This window comes from Olea europaea, unplaced genomic scaffold (genome assembly GCF_002742605.1).
Source record: "Olea europaea var. sylvestris unplaced genomic scaffold, O_europaea_v1 scaffold311, whole genome shotgun sequence".
NCBI classification, from domain to species: domain Eukaryota; kingdom Viridiplantae; phylum Streptophyta; class Magnoliopsida; order Lamiales; family Oleaceae; genus Olea; species Olea europaea.
The window spans coordinates 728,270-751,056 of NW_019249854.1; the positions used below are offsets into that span (position 1 = coordinate 728,270).

Here is a 22,787-nt window from a genome sequence, read left to right on the forward strand (position 1 = left end):
CAGTTTGGTCCGAGTTTTATCGGGGAGCGTCCTGCTGCTGCTGCATCCCTCGTGTCCTGCTGCTGCTGCATCCCTTAAAACGAGGTCTCCTGGCTAAAAGATTCTTAGTTTCACCCTTTGATTGAAGTACCCATCGGCTCTTCATTTATAGACCATCATCTTGATCGTCGCATTCTCACCTCCTCAAGCAGGCCGAGTTCCTCTCTAGTCGTAGTGTTATTCGGCTGCTTGACTTTCGTCCAACCAATCTCGCTTAGGATCTCAACTGGGACTACTGCTTCCATACTAAAGGTTAGTCTGAATGGCGTTTCTTCGATCATTTCTCGTGGAGTCATGTGATATGCCCATAGCACATTAAGCATCTCATCTGCCTACAACCCTTTCTCCTTCTCCAATCTGGTCTTCAGATCCTAGAGAATGACTCGATTTATCACTTTGGCTTGCCCGTTCGATTGAGGGTGGGCAATTGAGGTCAGTCTATGATCGATGTGATAACTTGTACCAAAGGTCTTGAAACTATGATTATCAAACTACCTGCCATTATCCGTCACCAATACCCTGGATACTCCGAACCAACATATTTTATTTTTCCATACAAAGCCTTGTATCTTTCATGTCGTGATGGTCGACAGTGGCTTCGCCTCCACCCATTTGGTGAAGTATTCGATGGTGACCAACAAAAACTTCCTCTGCCATTTGGCCATGGGCAGAGGTCCTAGAATGTCCATTCCCCACTGAAAAAATGGGCATACATCAAATATGGCCGCCTTCTATTCGGTTGGGACATGGATCATATTTCCATGACACTGGCATGTGTCACATTTTCGAACCAACTCTTTGGCATCATCTTTCATAGTTGGCCAATAGTAGCCTTGTCGTAGAATTTTGAAGGCAAGGGATGTTGTCCCTTGGTGGTTACCGCAGGTTCCGGCATGTACCTCAAACAGTACCTCTTTGGCTTCGGTGGGGCGTATGCATTTCAGATATAGCATGGTAAAATCTCGCTTGTAGAGCTACCCATCGATGATGGTAAATGAAGCTACTCGAGCTTTCAATCTCCTTTCCTCTAGGTCTTCCGACACCTTATCTTCTGCTAGATATTTGATTATCAGATCCATCCAACTTTTTTTGTGTTCGATATTCTTCAGCTCAGCCCAGGCTGAATGATGGGTTGTTGTAGGACTTGAACACTCGCTGTCCGAGGTAAGTTTTTTGGGTTGGGCGATATGAGCTTTGCTAGTGCATCTGCGCATTCATTATCTCTCTGCGAGACCTTTGTCACCTTAAAGCTTGCGAACCTTCTTTGCAAATCCCTTACTTTCATTAGGTATGCTGCCATCCTCCCATCCTTTTCTTCATACTCTCCCGATACCTGCCCTACAATTAGCTGTGAGTCACTACATATCTCCACTGAAGTCACTCCCAGCCTTGCTGCCAAATCGAAGCCTGTGATGACTGCCTCATACTCGGCATCATTATTGGTAGTAGGGAACTAGAAGCGCTGCGAATATTCCAATTCTTTAGAGTCTGGTCCGATCATTACAATTTTTGCTCATGATCCCTCTGCATTCGAGGAACCATCTACAAAGATCTTCCAATCTGCCTTCTGCCCTTCTGGGGGCTCTGTCGAAATGGTGAGCTCGACAATAAAGTTTACTAGGCCTTGTGCTTTGATGGCCGTCCTGAGCCTAAATTCAATGTCAAGCTCACTTATTTCAATCTCCCATTTCTGTAGCCTCTCGGAGGTTTTTGGTTGATATAGGATTTGCTTGATGGGTTGGTCAGTCAGTACTTGCACCGTATAGGATTGAAAGTAAGGTCTAAGCTTCCTCGCTACAACAATCAATGCGAACACCAGTTGTTTGGCCAGACTGTACCTTGTCTCTGCGCTTTTGAGGACCTTACTAATGTAGTAGATTGATTTTTTGCCTTTGGGAGTTATTTCGCAAGAATGGCGCTGACTGCCTGTGGCGACATCGCAAGGTAGAGACACAATACGTTACTAGGGCATGGGCTGGTCAGAATAGGAGGCTGCTGTAGTGACTTCTTTAAGGATTCTAGCGATTCTTTGCACTTTTGAGTCCACTCGAAATTGATGGAGTCCCCTATGGCTTTAAAGAAGTGGTAACACTTATCTGCCGCCCGACTCATAAAGCGATTGAGAGCCGCCACGCGCCCTATCAACCGCTGAACCTCTTTCTTACTAGTGGGGCTCTTCATTTCTAGTATTGCCTGTATCTTGTCAGGGTTTACCTCAATTCCTCTTTGGGTGATCATGAAGCCTAGAAACTTCCCACCGACAGTACCGAAGACACACTTCTCCGGGTTGAACTTCAAGTTATTGTGTCGGGCCACATCAAATACTTTCTGTAGACAAGCCACATGATCTATAGCTTTGGCACTTTTTACTACCATGTCGTCGACATAGGCTTCTATGTCATTTTTGATGATTTTCCAAAAGACTCTTTTCACCATCATTTGGTAGGTTGTCCCTGCATTTTTGTGGCTGAACGGCATGGCCGTGTAACAATATGTCCCAGAATCTGTGATAAATGATATCTTCTCCTGGTCGAGCTCAGCCATAGAGATTTGATGGTACCCGAAAAATGCATCCAGGTAGCTAAGTCTTTCATGACCTAACGTGACATCGACCAGGTGGTCAATCTAGGAGAGTGGGTATGAGTCCTTTGGGTATGCTTTGTTAAGCCCGGTGTAATCTACACACATGCGTTATTTCCCATTTGACTTCTTCACTAACACGATGTTGGCCAACCACTTAGAGTACTGCACCTCCCAAATAAAACTAGCTTACAGTAGTTTTTCCACCTCCGCCTATGCCACTTACTACCTTTCAGGGGCGAGGTTCCTCTTTTTCTGTTAGACTGGTTTAGCTCCGGGGAGAATGCCAAGGCGATGTTGAGCAATGGCTATGCTGATCCCAGTAATGTGGATCGGGCTCCATGTGAAAACATCTAGGTTATTTGCCAGGCACCTTACCAACTTCATTTTTCTTCAGATTCTAAATCGGCCCCGATGCTAAACTCCCATCCTTCTGATACGAAGATCCTTTCAATCATGTAAAGTGGTTCGATCCCCCCTTCGGAGGTTCGACCTCCAACATCATAACCGATGGTATTCCCTTCACTGATATATTGTCGACATAGCATTTCCTGGATGCTTGCTGGTCCCCTCACAGATACCCGATTCCCCTGCTGGTTGGGAATTTCATGACCTGGTGATAGGTCGAGGGAATGGCTCCAGCTGCATTCAGCAATGGCCGATCGTAGATCGCATTATAGGCCATGAGAGTTTTTATAACTAAGAAACTTGCCACAATTACCACAGCGATCGGATATGTACCCAGCGTTACAGGGAGTTCCACGGTCCCTTCTGGAATTACCGTGGCCCTTCCAAAGCCCTGTAGTGGGGTGGTTACTAATTTCAACTTGTTAGGGGAGATCTTTAACCCCAGAAAACATCCCATGTAAGTATATTTGCAGCGCTTCCCCCATCAACCAGCACTATCTTGACGTCGAAATAAGCTATGTCGCCTACTATCACCGAGTCATCGTCATGGTGGTGTGCTACGCTTACCAAATCCTCCTCATCAAAAGTGATGTTCTGACTAAACCTCACTTTCCTTTGGATGGAACAGATCCCAAGAGATTGCGCGTATCTTTTTCTTGTCGAGTTTGAATCTCCATCTCCTGCTATCCCCTCTGCAATCATGTTTATCACTCCCGCCCTAGGCGAGAAGTAGTCCTCCAATTTTTGTTTACCCCGGTTGTCCTTCACATATTTTCCCAAGTGCCCTCGTCTCAAGAGGCGCTCGATCTCGTCCTTCAGCTGCTGGCACTCTTTTGTATCGTGCCGTGATCCTTGTGAAAATGATAGTATCTGCCTTGGTTTCTCTTATCGAGTGGCGTTACCATGGGCCTCGGCCAGTCAAGCTACTTCATATCTCGTATCTCCATCAATAGCTTCGCGCGTGGAGTGTTTAAAGGGGTGAACGTCCTGGGCTCCTCCCATTTTTGCCTGACTTGTCGGTCTTGCTTTACCCGTCTACTCACTCCTCAGCTTATTTTTGTTGGCAGATCTCAGCTCGTCTCCTGCCTTTCGCTTGTGACTCTCCATTTTCCGTCCCTCTCTGAGTTATTTTGTGACCTTCTCCACTTTTTTGACATCAACATATTTGTCTCCCTTTTTCAATAGGTCGTGCATTGACTCTGGGGGTTTCTTGAAAAGTGACATCTTGAAGGCCCGGTTCCATTTTCGTTCATCAACGCAGTCACCACTGCTGACATTTGGAGATCCTCTATTCTAAGGTACGCTCGGCTGAATCTGGCCAGATACTCTTGTAGAGACTCATCCTTCTCCTGGACCACCTGCATCAGCCCGATGACCGTCTTCCTCTTTTTTTTTACTACTGAGGAAGTAGGTCACAAAGTTCCTATATCATCAAATGTTCAGATAGATCGGAGGGCAAGTGTCGCCACCCAGTCTCTGGCTTCTCTCCCGAGGGTCAGGGGGAAAGACTGACACATGACTGCATCAGGTGCTTCATTCAAATTCAACAACAATAACAAAGTTTTATCCTCATCTTCGAGAATACTTCATTCAAATTCAACAAGTTAGCTAACTGATTAGAAGTGATATGAATGTCAATAGTGATACCTAGTTGATATTGGAAGTTCAAGAGTTTATTTTTCTAATTGAGTCGATTTCCAATTCTCTTTCAATTAAATTTTCCTCTAGTGCTCTCCACATCTTTCTCTTAGATATAACGGATACTTCTGATTATCAGATACAAAAAATTACGAGTTTTACCAACTGCATTGAGATTGATTTTCGTGTGCATTAGTATCTTCTCTGACTTTTCTTCCAAACCAATTTCTAGTTTCCAACTTATTGGCATGCCTAAGACCAAGCAGCTACATATCGAAATTATCGTACCATGCCAATTGTTCGGAAAAACGCATGTCAAATATTGCTAATGGAATAATAATAAGAAAGAAAAATACCGAGTCCAAGAATATAAGAAAAATGAGAACCCAAGAATTTACGAGGTTTGGTAAAATTTACTTATGTCGTCAGGCACTACAAAGCTTGTCCTCTAACTTTAAAAGAGGAATATTACAAACTTTAGTGCAATTGTGAAATTACGTAAAACTAGATGATTTTCGAGATATCATCTTCCTAAATCGATATGAACTTAGAAAAGAAAACAATATTTAACACTGATTTTTATTTTTTGAGAGCTCTACTACTCCTTTTCTTAGCTGTGACTATGCAAAGAGTAAATGGCTTGTTATAATTTACAGAGTTTCCATAGGAGGCTCGACTTTATTCAACTTCAGACTATCCCCTTTAAAAAAGGGTCTAAATGCTGTGGGGTATGTCCAAGCTAATATTTTCCCACTTAATCTTCACAGTGATCGTAGCTAGTAGAGAATGCCTTAGCAAGACTGAATGTAGTTCATATAATGAGATTTGACAAAATTTCATATTGGCTATTCAAATTACCATGACTCTCCCAATTTTTCGGGCCACGAAAAAAAAATTAATAAGGTTAGAGAGAGATGCTCTCAAATTCTAGTGAGAGAAAGTCCCACTTGAGTGCCTTGATTTCATGAGTTTTTCTTTATGTTGGGTTTGATTTTTACTTCTTAGTGAAAATTGAATTTAACATATTTTATTTCAGTTTGGTTTGCTCATATCCGGGTTTTTTGGTGGTAACTTTCTGGTCATAAGTTATACTGTTCACGATTCTTGTTCTTGGACATTGTGCCGGTTTGAGTTCCTAGTTCCACCTTTGGTCTACAACATTGATTACTTTAGCTTCCTTTTCATCCAGTTTGTCTTTCTCTTCGATTTTCTTAGCTGGTTTGGTTTTCTTGGGTAGCAAACTATTCTTTTCTCCTTGGTTCTGGTTTCTTTATTGGCTACCGGGTCCTCCAATTTCAGGCCAGCATTCTGCTTGTGCTGGTTTTTTATTCTGTTCTTCAGTTCGTTTCTTAGCTGCCATTTCTACGGGGGTGTTCTTGGTTCTTCGTTGGAGTTTGTGTTTTCTTGTGTATGTATTGTGTATTTATTCCTGCTGGTCAGTTGATTTTTGAATTTGGTCTCTGGTTTCTGCATTAGCTGGAGTATTTTTTGGGGTTGATGGCTGACTTCTGTAGTTTTGGTGTTACCTTGGCCGTGTCTTCTGACCTTTCTGACTTCTTGCAGTATTTCGCATCTTCTATTCCTAGTTTTCTTTAACCTCTTGCTGATTATTTGGTTCTGGAGTCGAGTCATTTAATTGACTTTGGACTATCCTATCTTCTCCTGGGCTTTTTTATTTCACAGCTGGGCCTTCTTGTTGGGACTATTTATGTTGGGTCTTTATCAGTTCTCAGTTAATTTTGGGCTGCTCTTATTTCATCTTCGTTCTCTGCTGCTTGTTTCTGTCCCAGTAGGCCATGGTTTTTGCTTTTTCATGGGTAAGAAAAAATATGTTGCAAGCCTTTACTTTGGGTTGACACCTCTTAAGCCCCAAACTGTCCAGCAAGGTGATGGTTCTGGGGTATTGCTGCCCCTTCGAAGTCCAATATTGCGGAGAGTAATAAGGTGAGTTTGCCTTCACAAAGTGTATCTTTGACACTTGGAGAAAATGATAGGGAATCTGAAAATTCTGACTTTGAATTGAATTTGGTGGATTTGAAGCAACAAAATAATGCTAATGTTACTAGAAATGAGGTTGTAAAAGATACTAAAGCTCCATGGGTTGATCTCTTTAAAGACGATAGGATAATGGAGGAAATTTTAAGTTGAAGCCTTTTGAAAATCATTTGGAGGAAGTTGTTTTGGGAGAATTGGATGAAGATAATATCGAGAATACTTGGGGGTATGGTCTCTTGGATACTTTGCTGGTTGGTTTTTGGGGAAAGTGGCTTTACTCCAATTGTGTGATTCTTGGAAGGTCGAGTATAAATATTTTGTGCACTCAAGCGGGTGGTTGGTTTTCAAATTTGAGACGGATGTGGATAGACTAAGTGTGTTGCATGGTGGTCCGTACTTGGTTTATGGAAGACCATTAATGTTAAAAGTCATGCCCTGTTATTTTGATTTTGATGACAAAAATGTTAGCACTATGCCGGTTTGGGTCAACTTGCCGGGATTGCCTTTAGAGTTTTGGAATACGAATGCTTTGGGTAAAATTGTCTCCAAAGTTGGCAAACCCATTTCGACCGATAAGGTCACGAAAAGTAGGGGTAGACTTTCCTATGCAAGAGCACTAGTTGAAGTTGATGCTTCTATCATGCTTGTATGGGTGGTAAAGATTAGACTTCCAAATGGCATCTTGAGAGAGCAAGAAATTATTTTTGAGCACGAACCTAAATTTTATGGTTCTTGCAAAGTCTTTAGGCATTCATCTATTGGTTGCAATTTAAGAAAAAATCTATGGGTGACAATAGCAAGCCCATAAGTAGAGAGACATCTAAACCCACTTCACAGGCTGCTCGGGTGAAAATTGGTCAAGTTGGGAATTAAAAAAAAACAGCAACAAATCAACAGGAAAATGATTCCGATGGGCAGGATAGGCAGCCTCTAAACTAAATTTAAACTCAGGCTCAACCTGGTGCTATTGACGGGTAGATTAGCCAAGCTGAGGACCAGCCGGACGCCCCCTTTGTTGAGTTAATTCACAGAAGAAATGGGGCTACCCGTAAAAGGAATTCAATTTCTATTGAACCCACCCAACTGCCGACTAGCACATGATGTCATACGGCCTATGTAGTGGCTGATCCTATGTTCAAAATCACAGGGACAACTTCAAAAAATGTAAGCAATGAAAAGCTTAAAGGTAAAGTTGATGAGGTAAGGAATGTGGTGAAAAAACCCGAAAAGAAGAAAGGTACCTGCCTTGCTTCAACATCATGAATATCGGCGCATGGAATATAGGGGGCTTTAACCTGCCCCAAAAATAAAAAGGGTTTTTAGAGGTTTCATGAAACAACATGAGACTGATGTTATGGGTATTTTGGAAACAAAATTGAAAGATTCGAAACTTTGCCGAATTATGAGGAATAAATTTGGTGGTTTCAACTTTGCAAACAACTTTCAGCATCATAAAGCCGATCGTATTTTGGTTTTGTGGAGTTCTATGAAGGCTGAATTGGAAGTTTTGGAGACTACCGCACAAGTCATCCATTGCTCAATCATGCGCAAGGTAACTTCAAGTTCCTTCGTTGTTAGTTTTGTCTATGCATACCATACTATAGTGACTCGCAAGCCTTTATGGAATAAAATTGAGGAATTCGGTCTCAATTGCTTCTTACCATGGTTGGTCTTAGGGGATTTCAATAATGTGCTAAATTTTGATGAGAATAATAATGGTGCCGATGTCACGCCGTATGAGATTAAGATTTGGATATATATTGCCATATTGTTGGACTTTTGGATTTGCAGTCGATTGGATGCTTCTATACTTGAAACAATAATTCCGTTTGGAGCAAACTTGATAGAGCCATGATAAATGAAACTTGGATGCTTGAGAGTTATGACAGTTTTGCAAACTTTCTTCCATTGGGGTGCCTCTCCAATCACTCACCTTGTATTGTTTCAATTTTCGGGGAAGTTGATAGGAAGAAAGGCCCTTCAAATTTTTCAACATGTGGACATGCCATGAGGATTTTCATGAAGTGGTATCAAATGGTTGGAATAAAGTCTTTTTGGGATCTAAACAATTCTCTCTTTGTAAGAAATTACAAAGTCTTAAAGGGATGCTTAAGAAGCTCAACAACAAGCATTTTGCTCACATTTCCTCTCCAGCCGACCTTGCTTCAAAAAAGTTGGAATTGGCACAAGTTGAATTGCATAATGATCAACAAAATCTTCAATTAAAGTGTGAAGTTTTTAGATTGAGAAAGGAGGCTACCACGCTATGTGAAGCGGAAAGGAGTATCTATTACCAAAAAGCAAAGTGCATGCATTTGAAGAATAGTGATAAATGCACCAAGTATTTCCACTCTTTGGTCAAGAGAAATGCTAAAAGGAACTTCATTCCAGCTATTATCAAGAGGGATGGTAATTACTCTACCTCCCAAGAAGAGGTGGCAACGGAATTCACTCATTTTTATAGTGAATTGTTGGGAAAAAAACTGTTGGACGACAATTTAATGATGAAATTCTAAGAGGTGGATCTATGTTGTCGGAGGAAAATGCTATGTTACTCGTCAGGGACATCACGAGACAAGAGATCAAAGATGCTCTTTTTAGTATTAGGGACGACAAATCACCGGGTTCGGATGAATTCACATCTTGTTTTTTCAAAAAATCATGGGATATTGTTGGCAATGATTTCATGGAGGCAATTGAAGAATTTTTTGCATCGAGGTCTCTACTCAAGCAAATCAATCACACTATCATTGCTTTAGTACCAAAGGGTAATCACTCTACATCGGTTGGGCACTATAGGCCCACTGATTGTTGTAATGTCTTTTATAAAGTCATTACAAAGATCATTGCTTCTCGTTTGAAGCCTATGCTTGTTGACCAAGCACAAACCGCTGTTGTGGAAGGACGGAGCATGATTGAAAATATTCACTTGGCACAAGAGCTTTTGAGGCAATACAATCGCAAGAGGTGGCTCCTAGATGTCTTCTTAAAATTGACCTAAGGAAGGCCTATGACTCGGTGAATTGGGATTTTCTTGCTAAAGTCCTTGAAGAATTGGGTTTCCCCAACATGTTTGTTGATTGGATTATGGAGTATGTGACAACTCCATCTTATTCCATTGCTCTTAATGGAGTCTTTCATGGTTTTCTCAAAGGAAAGAAAGGTCTACGCCAAGGTGACCCGTTATCTCCTTACTTGTTTATCTTATGCCTTGAATATTTCTTTAGAAAGGTAAAGGAGGGTACAAAGGATAGCGATTTCAATTTTCATCCTAAATGTGCACACTTTAAGATTACACACTTAGCTTTTGCGGATGATTTGACGCTTTTTGCTAGAGGGCATGTAATGTCGGTGGATATCTTAATGAAATGTCTTTCAAATTTTGGTGCCATGTCGGGTCTCAATATAAATGTTGGGAAATCTTGTATTTACACCGTGGGGATGCATGGTCAAGAATTGGAGGATATCCTTGCTCTTTCTCATCTCCCAATTGGTACCATGCCATTTCGTTACTTGGGCATCCCACTTGCGGCGAAAAAATTGAAAGTTAGTTCATACGATTCTTTCACCAATAAAATTTCTTCCTATATTGGTACATGGTCGACTTCTTCATTATCATATGCGGGTAGAGCGGAATTTGTGCCAATCATTCTACAAGGAGTGGAATGTTTTTGGTTATCAATTTTTCCCATTCTGGCAACGATAATTTCTAAGATCATCAGTCTTTGTCGAAGGTTCTTATGGGGGTCTAAAAAATCATTGGTAGCTTGGAATCAAATTTGCCTTCCAAAGCATGAGGGCGGGCTCGGTTTCAGAGATATGAAAAGTTGGAATGCTGCTCTCCTTTCCAAAACACTTTAGAACATTCACAGCAAAAAGGATACTCTATGGATTAAATGGGTAAATGAAGTACACCTTCGAGGTTTGGATATTTGGAAATATAGAGTGAAGAAAGATGATTCTCCACTTCTTAAAAAGCTGCTGGAAATAAGAGACAGCATTGTTGAATCACATAGCGACGAACAAGCTGGACTTAACAGATTATGTAGCTGGACAGATTCTGGGATTTTCAGCACCAAAGCTGCCTACGATTTCTTCGGACCGAAAGGAGTTAAAACCGGCTGGACACCTCTGTTTGGGAATGTTCTATCACTCCTAAACATTCATTCATCCTTTGGTTAGTTGTTCGGGGAAAATTGGAAACTAAAGACAGGTTGACGCATCTTGACTTGACTTGGACCGAATCTGTCTGGGAGTCTTCGATGAAACTGCCCAACACCTCTTCTTTTCATGCCCTTTTTGTAGAGATGTTTGGGATCATATCTGACATTGGTTGGCTATTCGACGCACCACGTCTACGTTGTTGAGTTCTTTAAAATGGATGAAAAAGGAAGCCCGTGGTAAGACTTGTCCAAGTAGAGCAAAATGTGTTGCACTTGCAACAACTGTGTACCACATTTGGATGGCAAGGAACATATGTATTTTTGAAGGTATTAAGTCGCAACTTGAATCTATTGTAAGACAAATTAAAACACACGTATACAAAGTTATGTTCACCTTGTATCCGTATGTTTTGATTCAATTTGAATCTTTTGTAATCGATTTTTAGACTGATGTTAGTGCATCTGTTTTTATTTGATACTCCCAGGTATGTCCGGTGTACATGTATTGGTTACTTACCTTCTGATTTTTCGGGTATGCCCAGTGTACTTGTAAATTAATTTTGACCTATGGAATTTCACATTTACCGATTAAAAAAAAAGTTCATTTCACGTTTACCGATTAAAAAAAAAGTTCAAGTTAACTGAAAAATCTGATCTAATCCTTGTAATACAAGTTTATATTTGTACTCCCCGAAGAGACAAGGAAACAATTTGATTTTATCGATTATATTAAACCTCATAACCTCTTTGCCGGCTGTCGTTCAAACCGACTTCTTCTACCCCCTGCAATTTCAACAAGAAACCAAATCTATTCTTCTTAAGGTAGAAAAACCAAGAGTTAATTCATTAATTACATGACTAAGCAAGCAATGTTTGCCACTGATTATGCAAATGAACTTGGTTTTGCATATTACTGTCTTTATTTTCTTTTGGCTACATCTTCCACTATTGCTTGCTGACAATAGTAACACCGCCACTGCCACCATCACTGCGAAACCTGGCTGCCAAAGCACGTGGGGGAATCTAACTGTTCCATACCCTTTTGGTATTGGCGTAAATGTTAGTTGTTCCCTCAATCCGTCGTTCAATATCAACTGTGATACATTTTCAGACCCTCCCAAGGCCTTTCTTGGCACAACTGATCTCGAGGTCACAGCTATTTTTGACAACAAAATATGGGTCAAGAATTCCTTGGCATCAGTATGCTATGATAAAGATGGAAATGCACCTACCGATAACTTGGTGTCTATCAGTTTAATGAACACTTCTTTTAGCCCGTCTACTGAAAACCAGCTCACAGTCATTGGAGGTGATTCTATTCGTTGTTAGAAGATATGGAAGATTCCATAAGTGCTTGCGTCGGTATATGTTCAAAAATCCAGGATTTGAGTGAAGGAGTTTGCTCTGGAATTGGCTGTTAAAATTAATTTTCAATAGCCATATTTAGGATCCGAAATTAATGGCAAAAATCAATTAATTGGGAGTGGCCTTTTAGCTAAATCTATGCAATTACCAATGGCTTACCTGTCTGAATTAGTATAGTATTAATTTTAACCTTTTTCACACTTCGAGGAAAGAAAGCCAGCAGCCACGCCAGTTCAACTTACTAATCGAGCTTGGCCACATGACAAAGGAAACAGACAGAGTTGTTCACCTTAAAACTCAAAGAAAAAGGGAGTGAATCTCTGAAATGATGATCAAATTTGTGGGAAAATGGAGACCTTCCCATGAAGCAATTGGCTTGCAATATACTAGCCATCTTTCTCTGCATAGAATGTAAGAAACAAGAGAAAACTGTTAATTTCTTGAAACTGCCAACACTTATATATTAATACATAATGTTTGAAAATTTGATGTTTATAGTATCATTTATTACCTAAAAAATAGCATCTTTTCTTTGGCCTTATTTGTATGTTTATATGACGTGTGACACGAATTGGTACCTGCACCAGTCTAAAATGGTTGCCTTCAGCCCATTGACTCTAATGTTATTAAATTAATACAAAATAAACAAATTATTTTCATCTTTCCCTTAAGTTTAAAGTGATTAGTAATGGATGGTTAAGGATCTATTACATCTAATGAATCGAATATAGTATTGGAAAAAAATCACTTCATTCAAAACAACCTTTATTGTTTGTTAGGAAAATATTATTTGAAATGAAAAATGATTCTTTTTTTTTTTAGAACGCGTGGTTAAAAAGTAGGAAAAATTTAAGGATCTGCGTGCAAAATTATTTTATTGTTGGAATGTATATTCAAAATCTATTTTATTAAAAAAAATTCTCATAAAAGTTGTACAAGTTGTTTATTTTGTACTTAATTTTAGAAATTAATGTGATTACAGTAAGATCCTAATTACAACTTGATTCTTGGACGTTTCTTAGAATATCCATGATTTAAAAAATTTAGTATTCATTGATTCACAATAGAATACAACTAGATCGATAGATCATTAATTCTTAAAAATACCAATTTGAATAATTTAGTGTCCAAAATATTCAATTCATTTTCCTGAAGAAATCTGTGTACATGGCCATTTTTTGATTGAAGCTCCGCGGTAGAAGCAGTAAAAAGATCCTCTATCCACGACGCTCCAGAAGGCGCTATTCTAAGCCACAATGGAGCGTCTCTATTCGTAGGGAAGCCAATGGTGCATCGTATACAAAAGCTAAATCTGCCCTTTTACATTTCCCAGATAATGCATGGTTCTGGTAGAAAAAAGTGGTAAAATTAGTGGTAAATCTCGAAATGATGACATGCCATTTTGCGCTGTAACAATGATGTTTGTTATTGCCAGGTCTTCAAAATCTTGTTGAAACTTATAACATAAAGAAATGCAATTTAAGAAGAAAAAGAGAAGTTTTGGGTTACTCCTCTTAAAAAGGTTGACCTATTAAGATGGAACCTCAAATCTTAACACGGTATCAGAGCCATCATTCAACTTATAAAGCTTTGGGCTACTCTTCTTAGGACTTGTTTGGCATCGCTTTTGCTTTTTGTAGAAGAGTTTTTGGAGGAAGTTATTTTAATTTTTTTTTGAAAACTAATATTTAAAAGCATTTTCTATTCTGGAAGTGCTTTTAGAGGAAGCCACATTGAACCGACTTCGTCGAAAAGCTCTTCTAACCATCAAACGCACTTTAACAAAATCAATCAAACGGGTCCAAAAGCAGCTTTTGAACCTCAAAAGCTCCTTTTGGCTTTTCAAAAGCCATGCCAAACGAGCTCTTAATAAGGTTGACATTTTAAAATGGAATCCTACAGTTTAACAAGTCCCAAGTATTGGTAATGGAAAAATTGAGAGATTTCCGAGAAACGAGCTCGAGAAAGGGGAAAAATCCATGATTTTCAACCTGATCAGTCATAAACAAACTGAAATCTGTCACAATATTATCAAACTTAAGCTGTGGACTTGGCAACTAATTCCCAAATCCCATTTCAAAGAAGCTTTCATTTAATCTAGGATCCTAGTAGTTTCTCTCAGAAAATTTTTATTCAGATTCAAGGTAGGAAGAAAATAAAATGGCCCTACCTTAAAATAGTGTTGCAGATTGAACTAGTAAATAACCTCGCGTTTTCAAAACTAGGCATTAATAAATCCCGGTTTTGTACATCTTGCAATCAAATACATCATTCTAACTATACAAAATGACATTTCCAATTTTCCATCCTCAGTGTTGAATTTTAATTAACATAAGTTTCAGTGACGAAAGCGAATAGACCACTCAAACTGAAACAAAAAACAAAACTTCAATTTTCAACTACAGAAAAATAATAAGTTGGATGAGTTACCGCGTTTTCAACCACAATGTAGTAGACTAAAGTGCTAAAAAATATTAAATTATTTATTAATAATTTCCATTTACGTATATCAAACACGCCTAAATATTAAATACTTGTATATATATGATAGAGAACACTAAGATGGGTACGTAAGAACAACGGATATGAATGTTGAATTGGTCGTTGACCTTTAATTGGGTTAGATGAACTCCACTTAGATATAAAGACTATTTTTAACGTTGATAAATAAACATTTCGTGGACCCTTAAATAAGAAGAAATCTGTTTCGAAAAAAAAAATAAAAAAAAATTCTTAAAAAAAGTTAATTTCTGCTACCTTAAAAAAAAGCTATGACCTGGATCCATTTGGTTGGCTTATAGGGCAATTGAAATTCAAATCCCAGAAGATAGAATTATATATTGTCGGATGTAAAATAATTTTAGGCAGCTATGTTGAATTCAAGAACTTAGGATCATTTATTTATCTTAATTAATCAATAGTATCGGAATGCATATTATACATGCCGTCCTAAAAAATATGACTTATTCAACTCAATTATTCCCTGTTAAAAAATTTAACGTTGTGATGACCTTAACAAATGGAAATTATTTTTCTAAGTTTCAACGCGCAACTCCTTGTTCATGATATAATCTGACTTATCTGGTGGATGAAACTTATGTACTACTTATTACTTAACCAGAGAGTTTTTGGCTCATCTTCTTTATCAGTTGATCAAGCATTCTTAATAATTGTGAAAATATTATTGTATCAGCCTGCAATATGCAGCAAAAGGCTTGCATTCTTCTAATCTTATGGCTTCCATTTAGCTTTTCCATATCAAAACAGACCATCAACAACAGCACAATCGCGCTACCCGGCTGCCCCACCAAGTGTGGGAATATTTCCGTTCCATACCCATTTGGTATTGGTTTAGATGCTGGATGTTCCATAGGCCCATGGTATGACATCAACTGTTCTAAATCTTTTAACCCTCCAAAACCCTTCCTCAGCAGAACTAATGGAGAGATTATCGACATATCAGAAACCAAAATCCGTGTCAAAAGCAATGGGATAGCTTACAGATGCTACAATCAGACTGGTGGTATAACTCGTGAATGTCCAACCGTATATGGTATAGATGAAACCTCCCCTTTCAATTTTTCAAACGAAAATAAATTCATAGTTGTGGGATGTGATGATGTTTCCTATATGGCAAAAGTGGCAACCGATAACTTAATCAGTTCATGTGCTGCCATATGTTCAAAGAGCAGTGACTTGAGTGATGGATCTTGTTCTGGAATTGGCTGTTGCCAAAACTCCATTCCCAAGGGCCTAAAGAATTACATTAATTTCCTGAACAGCTATGGAAATCACACAAAGGTCTCGTCCTTCAACCGCTGTGGCTATTCCTTTCTTGGAGAACAGTGCAGATATAGGTTTCATCCATCTGATGTCTCTGATTCCAATTTTGAACACAGAATTGTAGAAACTGTTCCGATGGTATTTGACTGGGTGATTGGGAATCAAACATGTGCTGAAGCTCAGAAATCCAGTCTATTTGCTTGTCAGGAAAATAGCATCTGTGTTGATTCTGATACTGGTCTTGGAGGATATCACTGCAACTGCTCCAAGGGATACAAGGGAAATCCATATCTCAGACCAGGTTGCCAAGGTTAGTTAATGTCTGTTTGAGCACTCTGAGCATATTTAGTACATATTATTGGACATTACTCCACGATGGACAAAAAAATTTACTTTTTTTTTGGTTCGTATTGTCAGTTAGTGTTAAATCTAGCTTATCAAAGAAGCTGTCTATAGATAAACAAAAAATGAATTATCGAAGAGCAATAAGAACAATTTTAATTTCCTTTGGCTCAGCCATGACTCTTTTCGCTCTACTACGTTTCAGACATCAATGAATGCGAGAACAATCCGTGTCATCCATATGGAATCTGCACCAATACTCCAGGTGGTTATAAGTGTTCTTGCCAGCACGGTTATTTTGGTGATGGCAGCAAATTTGGTTCTGGTTGCATTGGCCAGCCAAGGGCGGACCCAGACCATTAGTATTGTAGGTTCAAAAATTTAAAAATAATTGTTTTAATAAACAACATAATATTAATAAAAATAAGTTTATATGTATTTTGACACTTTGAAAACGTCGTATAATTACATCATTATTAATATTATTAAATAAATTTTGCTACTTGTATAGTTTGTTTATCATTTCATTGGCAAATGTTGAGCTAACATTGAATAAATTAAATTGAATATAAAAATTAAATGAATTGAAATAAAATTCAAGTTTAGCTCAGGAAGTAAATAAAATTCAAATTTAAAGTAAATATAATTCGAAAGTAATTCAAATTGTATTTAATCCGTAACGATCCTAAAAAATTTACATCATAATTCATGTAAGACTTCCGAATGAAACAATATAAATTATATTAAAAAATTTATCGTGTAAAAATAATAATTAATTGAATTTTTTTAAAAGAAAAAACGAGTTAGACATTTTTTGAGGCGTACGTTTGATACATATTTAATTATTTTCGATATCCGTTTGGATCATTAGACATGAAAACGATGTAATTTTCGAAACAAACATTTACATGACATAGACGATTTGTGGATTCAGATAGCACATGATTGCAAACGAATTTCTAAAGTTAGGATATTATCGAAATTCTCAAAATACTAGTTATAAACGCCCTATTTTAACATGCCATAACTTTTGCTATAGTTGACCATTTCGCATGCCATTAATGAGTGAAAAATTAGGTCACGAGCACTTTAAAATGGTATTAAGAATGCAATATTTAGATTTTATTTGGCATCCCGACGAGTGCATCAAAGTAGATTGTAAAAAAAAAAAAAAATGGGGCCAAAATTTTGTGGGTTCATTTGACCCCACATGACCCCATGTGGGTCTGCCCCTATGGCCAGCGTTCAAATAAAGCATCAGTGCTCACCAGGGGCGGACCCAGACCATTAGTATTGTGGGGTCAAAAATTTAAAAATAATTTTTTAATAAACAACATAATATCAATAAAAATAAGTTTATATGTATTTTGACACTTTGAAAACGTTGTATAATTACATCATTATTAATATTATTAAATAAATTTTGCTGCTTGTATAGTTTGTTTATCATTTCATTGGCAAATGTTGAGCTAACATTGAATAAATTAAATTGAATATAGAAATTAAATGAATTGAAATAAAATTCAAATTTAATTCAGGAAGTAAATGAATTTCAAATTTAAAGTAAATATAATTCGAAAGTAATTCAAATTGCATTTAATCCGTAACGATCCTAAGAAATTTACATCATATTTCATGTAAGACTTCCGAATGAAATAATATAAATTATATTAAAAAATTTATCGTGTAAAAATAATAATTAATTGAATTTTTTTAAAAGAAAAAATGAGTTAGACGTTTTTTGAGGCGTACGTTTGATACATATTTAACTATTTTCGATATCTGTTTGGATCATTCGATATGAAGACGATGTAGTTTTCGAAACAAACATTTACATGACATAGACGATTTGTGGATTCAGATAGCAAATGATTGCAAACGAATTTTTAAAGTTAGGATATTTTCAAAATTCTCAAAATACTAGTTATAAACGCCCTACTTTAACATGTCATAACTTTTGCTATAGTTGACCATTTCGCATGCCATTAATGAGTGAAGAATTAGGCCATGAGCACTTCGAAATGGTATTAAGAATGCAATATTTTGATTTCATTTGGCATCCCGATGAGTGCATCAAAGTAGATTGTAAAAAAAAAAAAAAGGGGCAAAATTTTTTGGGGTCATTTGACCCCACATGATCCCATGTGGGTCCGTCCCTGTGGCCAGCGTTCAAATAAAGCATCAGTGCTCACTGCTCACAGGTTATAAACATACTGTTACCCCTGTAAATTTACTCATGTTACTTTGGATCATGTTCATTACATTCAATCAAAAGTAAAAACTTTTCATTTGAAGCATTGTTGAGAACCAGGGATGAAGGGAAATCGTTGCAACTTTACTAATACCTTTAAATCATTAAACTTAAGATGAGTACAGAAATATTTTGAAAAAAGATATTTTGTTCCTTCTTTTTTTGAAATTTGCATTTGAGACAGATTTGATGAACAGGGTTTTTATGTCAAGTTCAAACCATTATTTATCTAATCAAGAGTTAATACATAAGTCGAAGAAAACTCGGAATCATATAGGATACTTTTCCTTTATTTTATTAATATTAAAAAAAAACACTGATCAGTTCATTGGATGAAGGAACCAACAAGTACAGTGACCTATGTCCATACGAAATCAAACAAATGTTCTATATAGTTGAACGATGCCTGAAGGCTTAAGAGACAAACTAAACAAAAGCCTAATTTGACTTGAAGTCAAGAAAATGAGGGAAAATGAAGTTTAATATAGTGATTATAGAAAAGAGAAAGGGATACTCACAGCAGCGATTTTTTTTAGTTGACAATTTATCCGGTTAGTTTCTCATACACCTAATGAATGCTTAGAAGTCTTAGAGTTGTCAAACAGCTACCAGTGCATGAATTTGCCTAATATGACATCTCTCTGTGTAGGTTTAAGTACGAGCATCGGGTTGTTATTACTGCTAACAGTTACCTATTGGCTATACAAAGTAGTGAAGAAGAGGAGTGATCGACTGATTACCCGCAAGTGAATGGGATCGTGAACAAGTAATAAAGTGATGTGTGGAGTATCGAACCCACAAGGACTATGTGTTTGATCGAGTTAAAGCTAATAATTCCCTTAATCGAATAGTAAGATCGAGTTGTAACTAACACTATTAAATCTATCAACTAAATAGAAAGCAAGTAAAAGTTTATCAAATTTGCGAGAAGTATTGCTAAGATGTGGAATCCCCCTTGCTACTCCATTTTTAGTTCGACAATTTAAATTGACAATTTGAAATCATGCTTGTTGGTTAATATTCCTATTTTAATTGAAAACCTTGAAAGCCCAAGAACAAGTAACCAAGAGAGGGGTGAATTGGTTTTTCGATCCTTTTTCGAAAATAAGCGCAAATTTAAACAAATAACTATTAATAAACAAGATAACACAAAAGTAATAAGAGGAAGGGAAAAGAGAGTGCAAACGATGTAATAAGGAGGTTCGATCCAATCACGATCTACGTCCCCCGTTACCATGCTCTCCGTCACGAGCAAGGCCTTTTTCACTATATTGATTGACTTATGGTGCAATCCAACCTTCTTACAACGCTTTCGGTGACTTACAAATAAGGAGTATCGTTCCTTTACAATGTTGAAATTTTCGGGACTTCAACTTGACCCAAAAGTTTGAAAGATAAGGAGTATACAAGTGAAGACTTCTCTTGCAATAAATGATATAATTGAAGTTGAATACAACAAGAGAAGATGGCTAACACTTTAGTAGATAGCAATGATTGAAGCTCAAGTGTTAGAAAAGAAAAACACTTTGATAAGAATGATTTTCAAAAGTTGGATCAATCAAATGTTTTTCTAATAAATAGATTGAAGAAATAGATGTATATAGGTGATAGATTACTGATATCTCACTTTAAATGCTCATATAAAGTCTCATATTGAATGCAAAGTGATCTAATGTTTATAGCAACAAAAACGGCCAAAGGTTCTGTTCTACCGGACGAAGCTATCGGACGTCCGCTATCGTACCGGACGGTCAACTAACCGTTTTTTTTCAGCAGTTAGAACGTTCGATTTCTTGACCGTTGGACAAACCTGTCATGCCGGACGTTCGCTAGAATTACCGGACTCGTCCGCTAGAACTACCGGATGCGTCCTCTTGATGAGCATATTTTTGGATTTTTCCTTCTTTAAATGATGTAGCAAAATGTAAATTCATGAAGGATGTTTGTAACATGTTTTACGGACTTTTTGACATGTCTAAAAGTATGTAATAGGTTCGTGCTTTTCTTTATGTAAAAATCGTGTTTGTCGTGCGAAGAAACATTGCTTGAGCTTCAAATGACGTATATGCCAAATACTAAAGTGTTTTACCTTAACATTTGAAATCAAGGTGTCTAAATATATTTTCTTCTAATTTCTTTTTGAAGTGATCGTAGTCTTGATATGTAGCTTGATTTCCACTTTGTCCAAACTTGCAAAAGCTCCGCTTGTCGTAAACTTCTATAATCACTTTGTTAAATAAAATATGTTTATTATAATCAAAACGAGAAGTCAACCGTAGGCCAACAATTTCCCCCTTTTTGATTATGACAAACATGAGATGATGGAGATAAAAATAACGAAATAATTCCCCCTGTCTTTTATACGTGTATTCCCCCTTACTCAAGCATTCCTATCATGCATATCGTCTCATCATAATAAATCATGTATTCTCATAATTGATTGATCATGTATACCATCTCATAATTGATAAATTATGTATATCATCTCATAATTGACAAATCAGGTAAGTCATCTCATAATTGACACATCATGTATATCATCTCATAATAGTTTTCCCCCTTTTGGCATAATCAAAAAAATGACAAATATGAGAAGTAACATAAGTTCATAATATCATAACCAAAACGTCAAAAGATAAAGTCATAATGAGTTCGGGAGTACACTAAAAAGATGCATAAGGTAAATAATAAAACCAAAAACTAAGGCGCCGGAGGAGGTGGTGGAAAATGTGCGTAAAAGTGAGTATAGAACGCATTCTGCTGAGCTTGCATTTCAGCTTACTGTGCAAGAATGGCATCCTGCTGAGCCTGGATCGCGGCCTGCTGTGATTGGACATTCTGAAGAACACCACTAAGCCCATCAACCGACGTCGTGAGAGAGTCGAGACGCTCGGTGAGTAAATTATACTGATCCTCGGTAAAAGTGAATCGTCGGGTAGAAGAGGAAGATGTCCTAATTGATGGTGGATGCGAGAGTAATGGGACGTCTTCTTCAGCTTTTTCTTCGTCCTCAAATGGTACTGTAGAAGGACCCGAGGCGGGGTCAAACCCTTTAGTGTAAGCCACCCATTGTCCTTGAGTTTTAAAGATTTTCGTACGCTTGAGGGTTTGAATATTGATCGTATCGGTGGGACGAGGTTTGATGACGACTTCACCCTCAAGAGAGACATTGAAGTGTTTGAAAATTTTTGTTAAAAGCATACCACAGGGCAATGCTTTGGAATAACGGGAAGAATGGATAAGTTTCATAAGACCTAAAGCAATTGTGGGAAAATCTAACTTTCGGCCAACGAGAAATGAATCGAGAATGAACAAATCAAAATAATTAACCTCATCTCGATGCCCTTTTCTAGGTAAAATAACATTTGCAATGATATTTTGCAATATTTTCAAGGTAAAGAGAGTTGATTAGCACTAATTTTTGTGATGTTTTCAAAGTCTTTCCCAGTCACACGACGACATGCATCACTAGGATTATAACCTTCTAAGGTCGGGTGAGCTTTATGAACAAAGACTTGTGTATCACAAGGTTCAAGCCCAAGAATTTCCCGAATAAGAGTTTTAGTGACGGTGATCCTTACATTTTTAATTAAACAAGAGATACTATCGGAACGTGGTATAATAACCATTTTGTGTAAAAAGTTTTCATAGTTTGAGGATAAGCATTTTCTTCCAACGAACATACCGAAATCCATCTCATATTTTCAAAAAATTCTTGAATGTGAAAAGTAGATGCTTCAACAGAAAAAGTCGAAAAATCAACATCTTTACCTAGTAGAATGGGAGATTTTTCAAGTGGGTTCACTGCCTCTTCGGGTTCAAAATCCATTTCTTCGTTGGAGGAGGGTGTTGGTGGCCAATGTTCTGTAGTTTTTGCCCTTTTTCCAACTTGCTTTGTCCTCGGCATTGATTAAATTGAGGCAAAATGTTGAAAATTGAGAGTTACGGCACAAATTTGGGGAAATGAGAAATTTTGAAGCAAAAAACCAAAATTTGTGAGGGAGAGATGAAGAAGATGAAGTGGGTTAATATATTTTATGTGATTTTGTAACAAATTAGAGAAGCAGATGAAGAAACTTGAGTGAAGAGAGGAGGAGAGTTCGAAGAAGACCGGAGAAGGTAGGAAAAAATGAGGAGAAAAAGACCTGTCGCGTTTTTAAAATTCTGAAATTTTAGTTTATCGGACGTCCGGTAATGTTTGTCGGATCGTCCGGTAGGACAGA

At 37.6% G+C, this 22,787-nt stretch overlaps 2 protein-coding genes across 2 annotated transcripts; one reads left to right on the forward strand and one right to left on the reverse strand.

Annotated features, from left to right (window-relative positions):
* Positions 1–1,144: 1,144 nt before the first annotated feature.
* On the reverse strand, positions 1,145–2,583 carry LOC111385221. The gene is made up of 3 exons (XM_023009597.1): positions 1,992–2,583; positions 1,586–1,833; positions 1,145–1,492 (listed from the first exon to the last, which is right to left on the reverse strand). The coding sequence occupies exons 1-3, from the start codon at positions 2,581–2,583 to the stop codon at positions 1,145–1,147; spliced, it is 1,188 nt and encodes a 395-aa protein (XP_022865365.1).
* Positions 2,584–11,714: 9,131 nt separating this feature from the next.
* LOC111385222 (wall-associated receptor kinase 2-like) lies at positions 11,715–16,676 on the forward strand. Its single transcript, XM_023009598.1, has 4 exons — positions 11,715–12,132; positions 13,624–13,692; positions 15,382–16,281; positions 16,519–16,676. Exons 1-4 carry the CDS (start codon positions 11,715–11,717, stop codon positions 16,674–16,676), a joined length of 1,545 nt encoding a protein of 514 aa, XP_022865366.1.
* Positions 16,677–22,787: the final 6,111 nt, after the last annotated feature.

Bases quoted from the DNA above. Each gene is read 5' to 3' on its own strand.
- LOC111385221 (XM_023009597.1), bottom strand. From the start codon at position 2,583: ATGGCTGAGCTCGACCAGGAGAAGATATCATTTATCACAGATTCTGGG. The intron at 1,834-1,991 runs GTCTCTACCTTG...TGATTGTTGTAG, and splicing joins ATGCCCTAGTAACGTATTGT to CGAGGAAGCTTAGACCTTAC. The intron at 1,493-1,585 runs GTAGATGGTTCC...CAGCGCTTCTAG, and splicing joins AGGCAGATTGGAAGATCTTT to TTCCCTACTACCAATAATGA.
- LOC111385222 (XM_023009598.1), top strand. From the start codon at position 11,715: ATGAACTTGGTTTTGCATATTACTGTCTTTATTTTCTTTTGGCTACAT. The intron at 12,133-13,623 runs GTGATTCTATTC...TGTTATTGCCAG, and splicing joins CCAGCTCACAGTCATTGGAG to GTCTTCAAAATCTTGTTGAA. The intron at 16,282-16,518 runs GTTAGTTAATGT...ACTACGTTTCAG, and splicing joins TCTCAGACCAGGTTGCCAAG to ACATCAATGAATGCGAGAAC.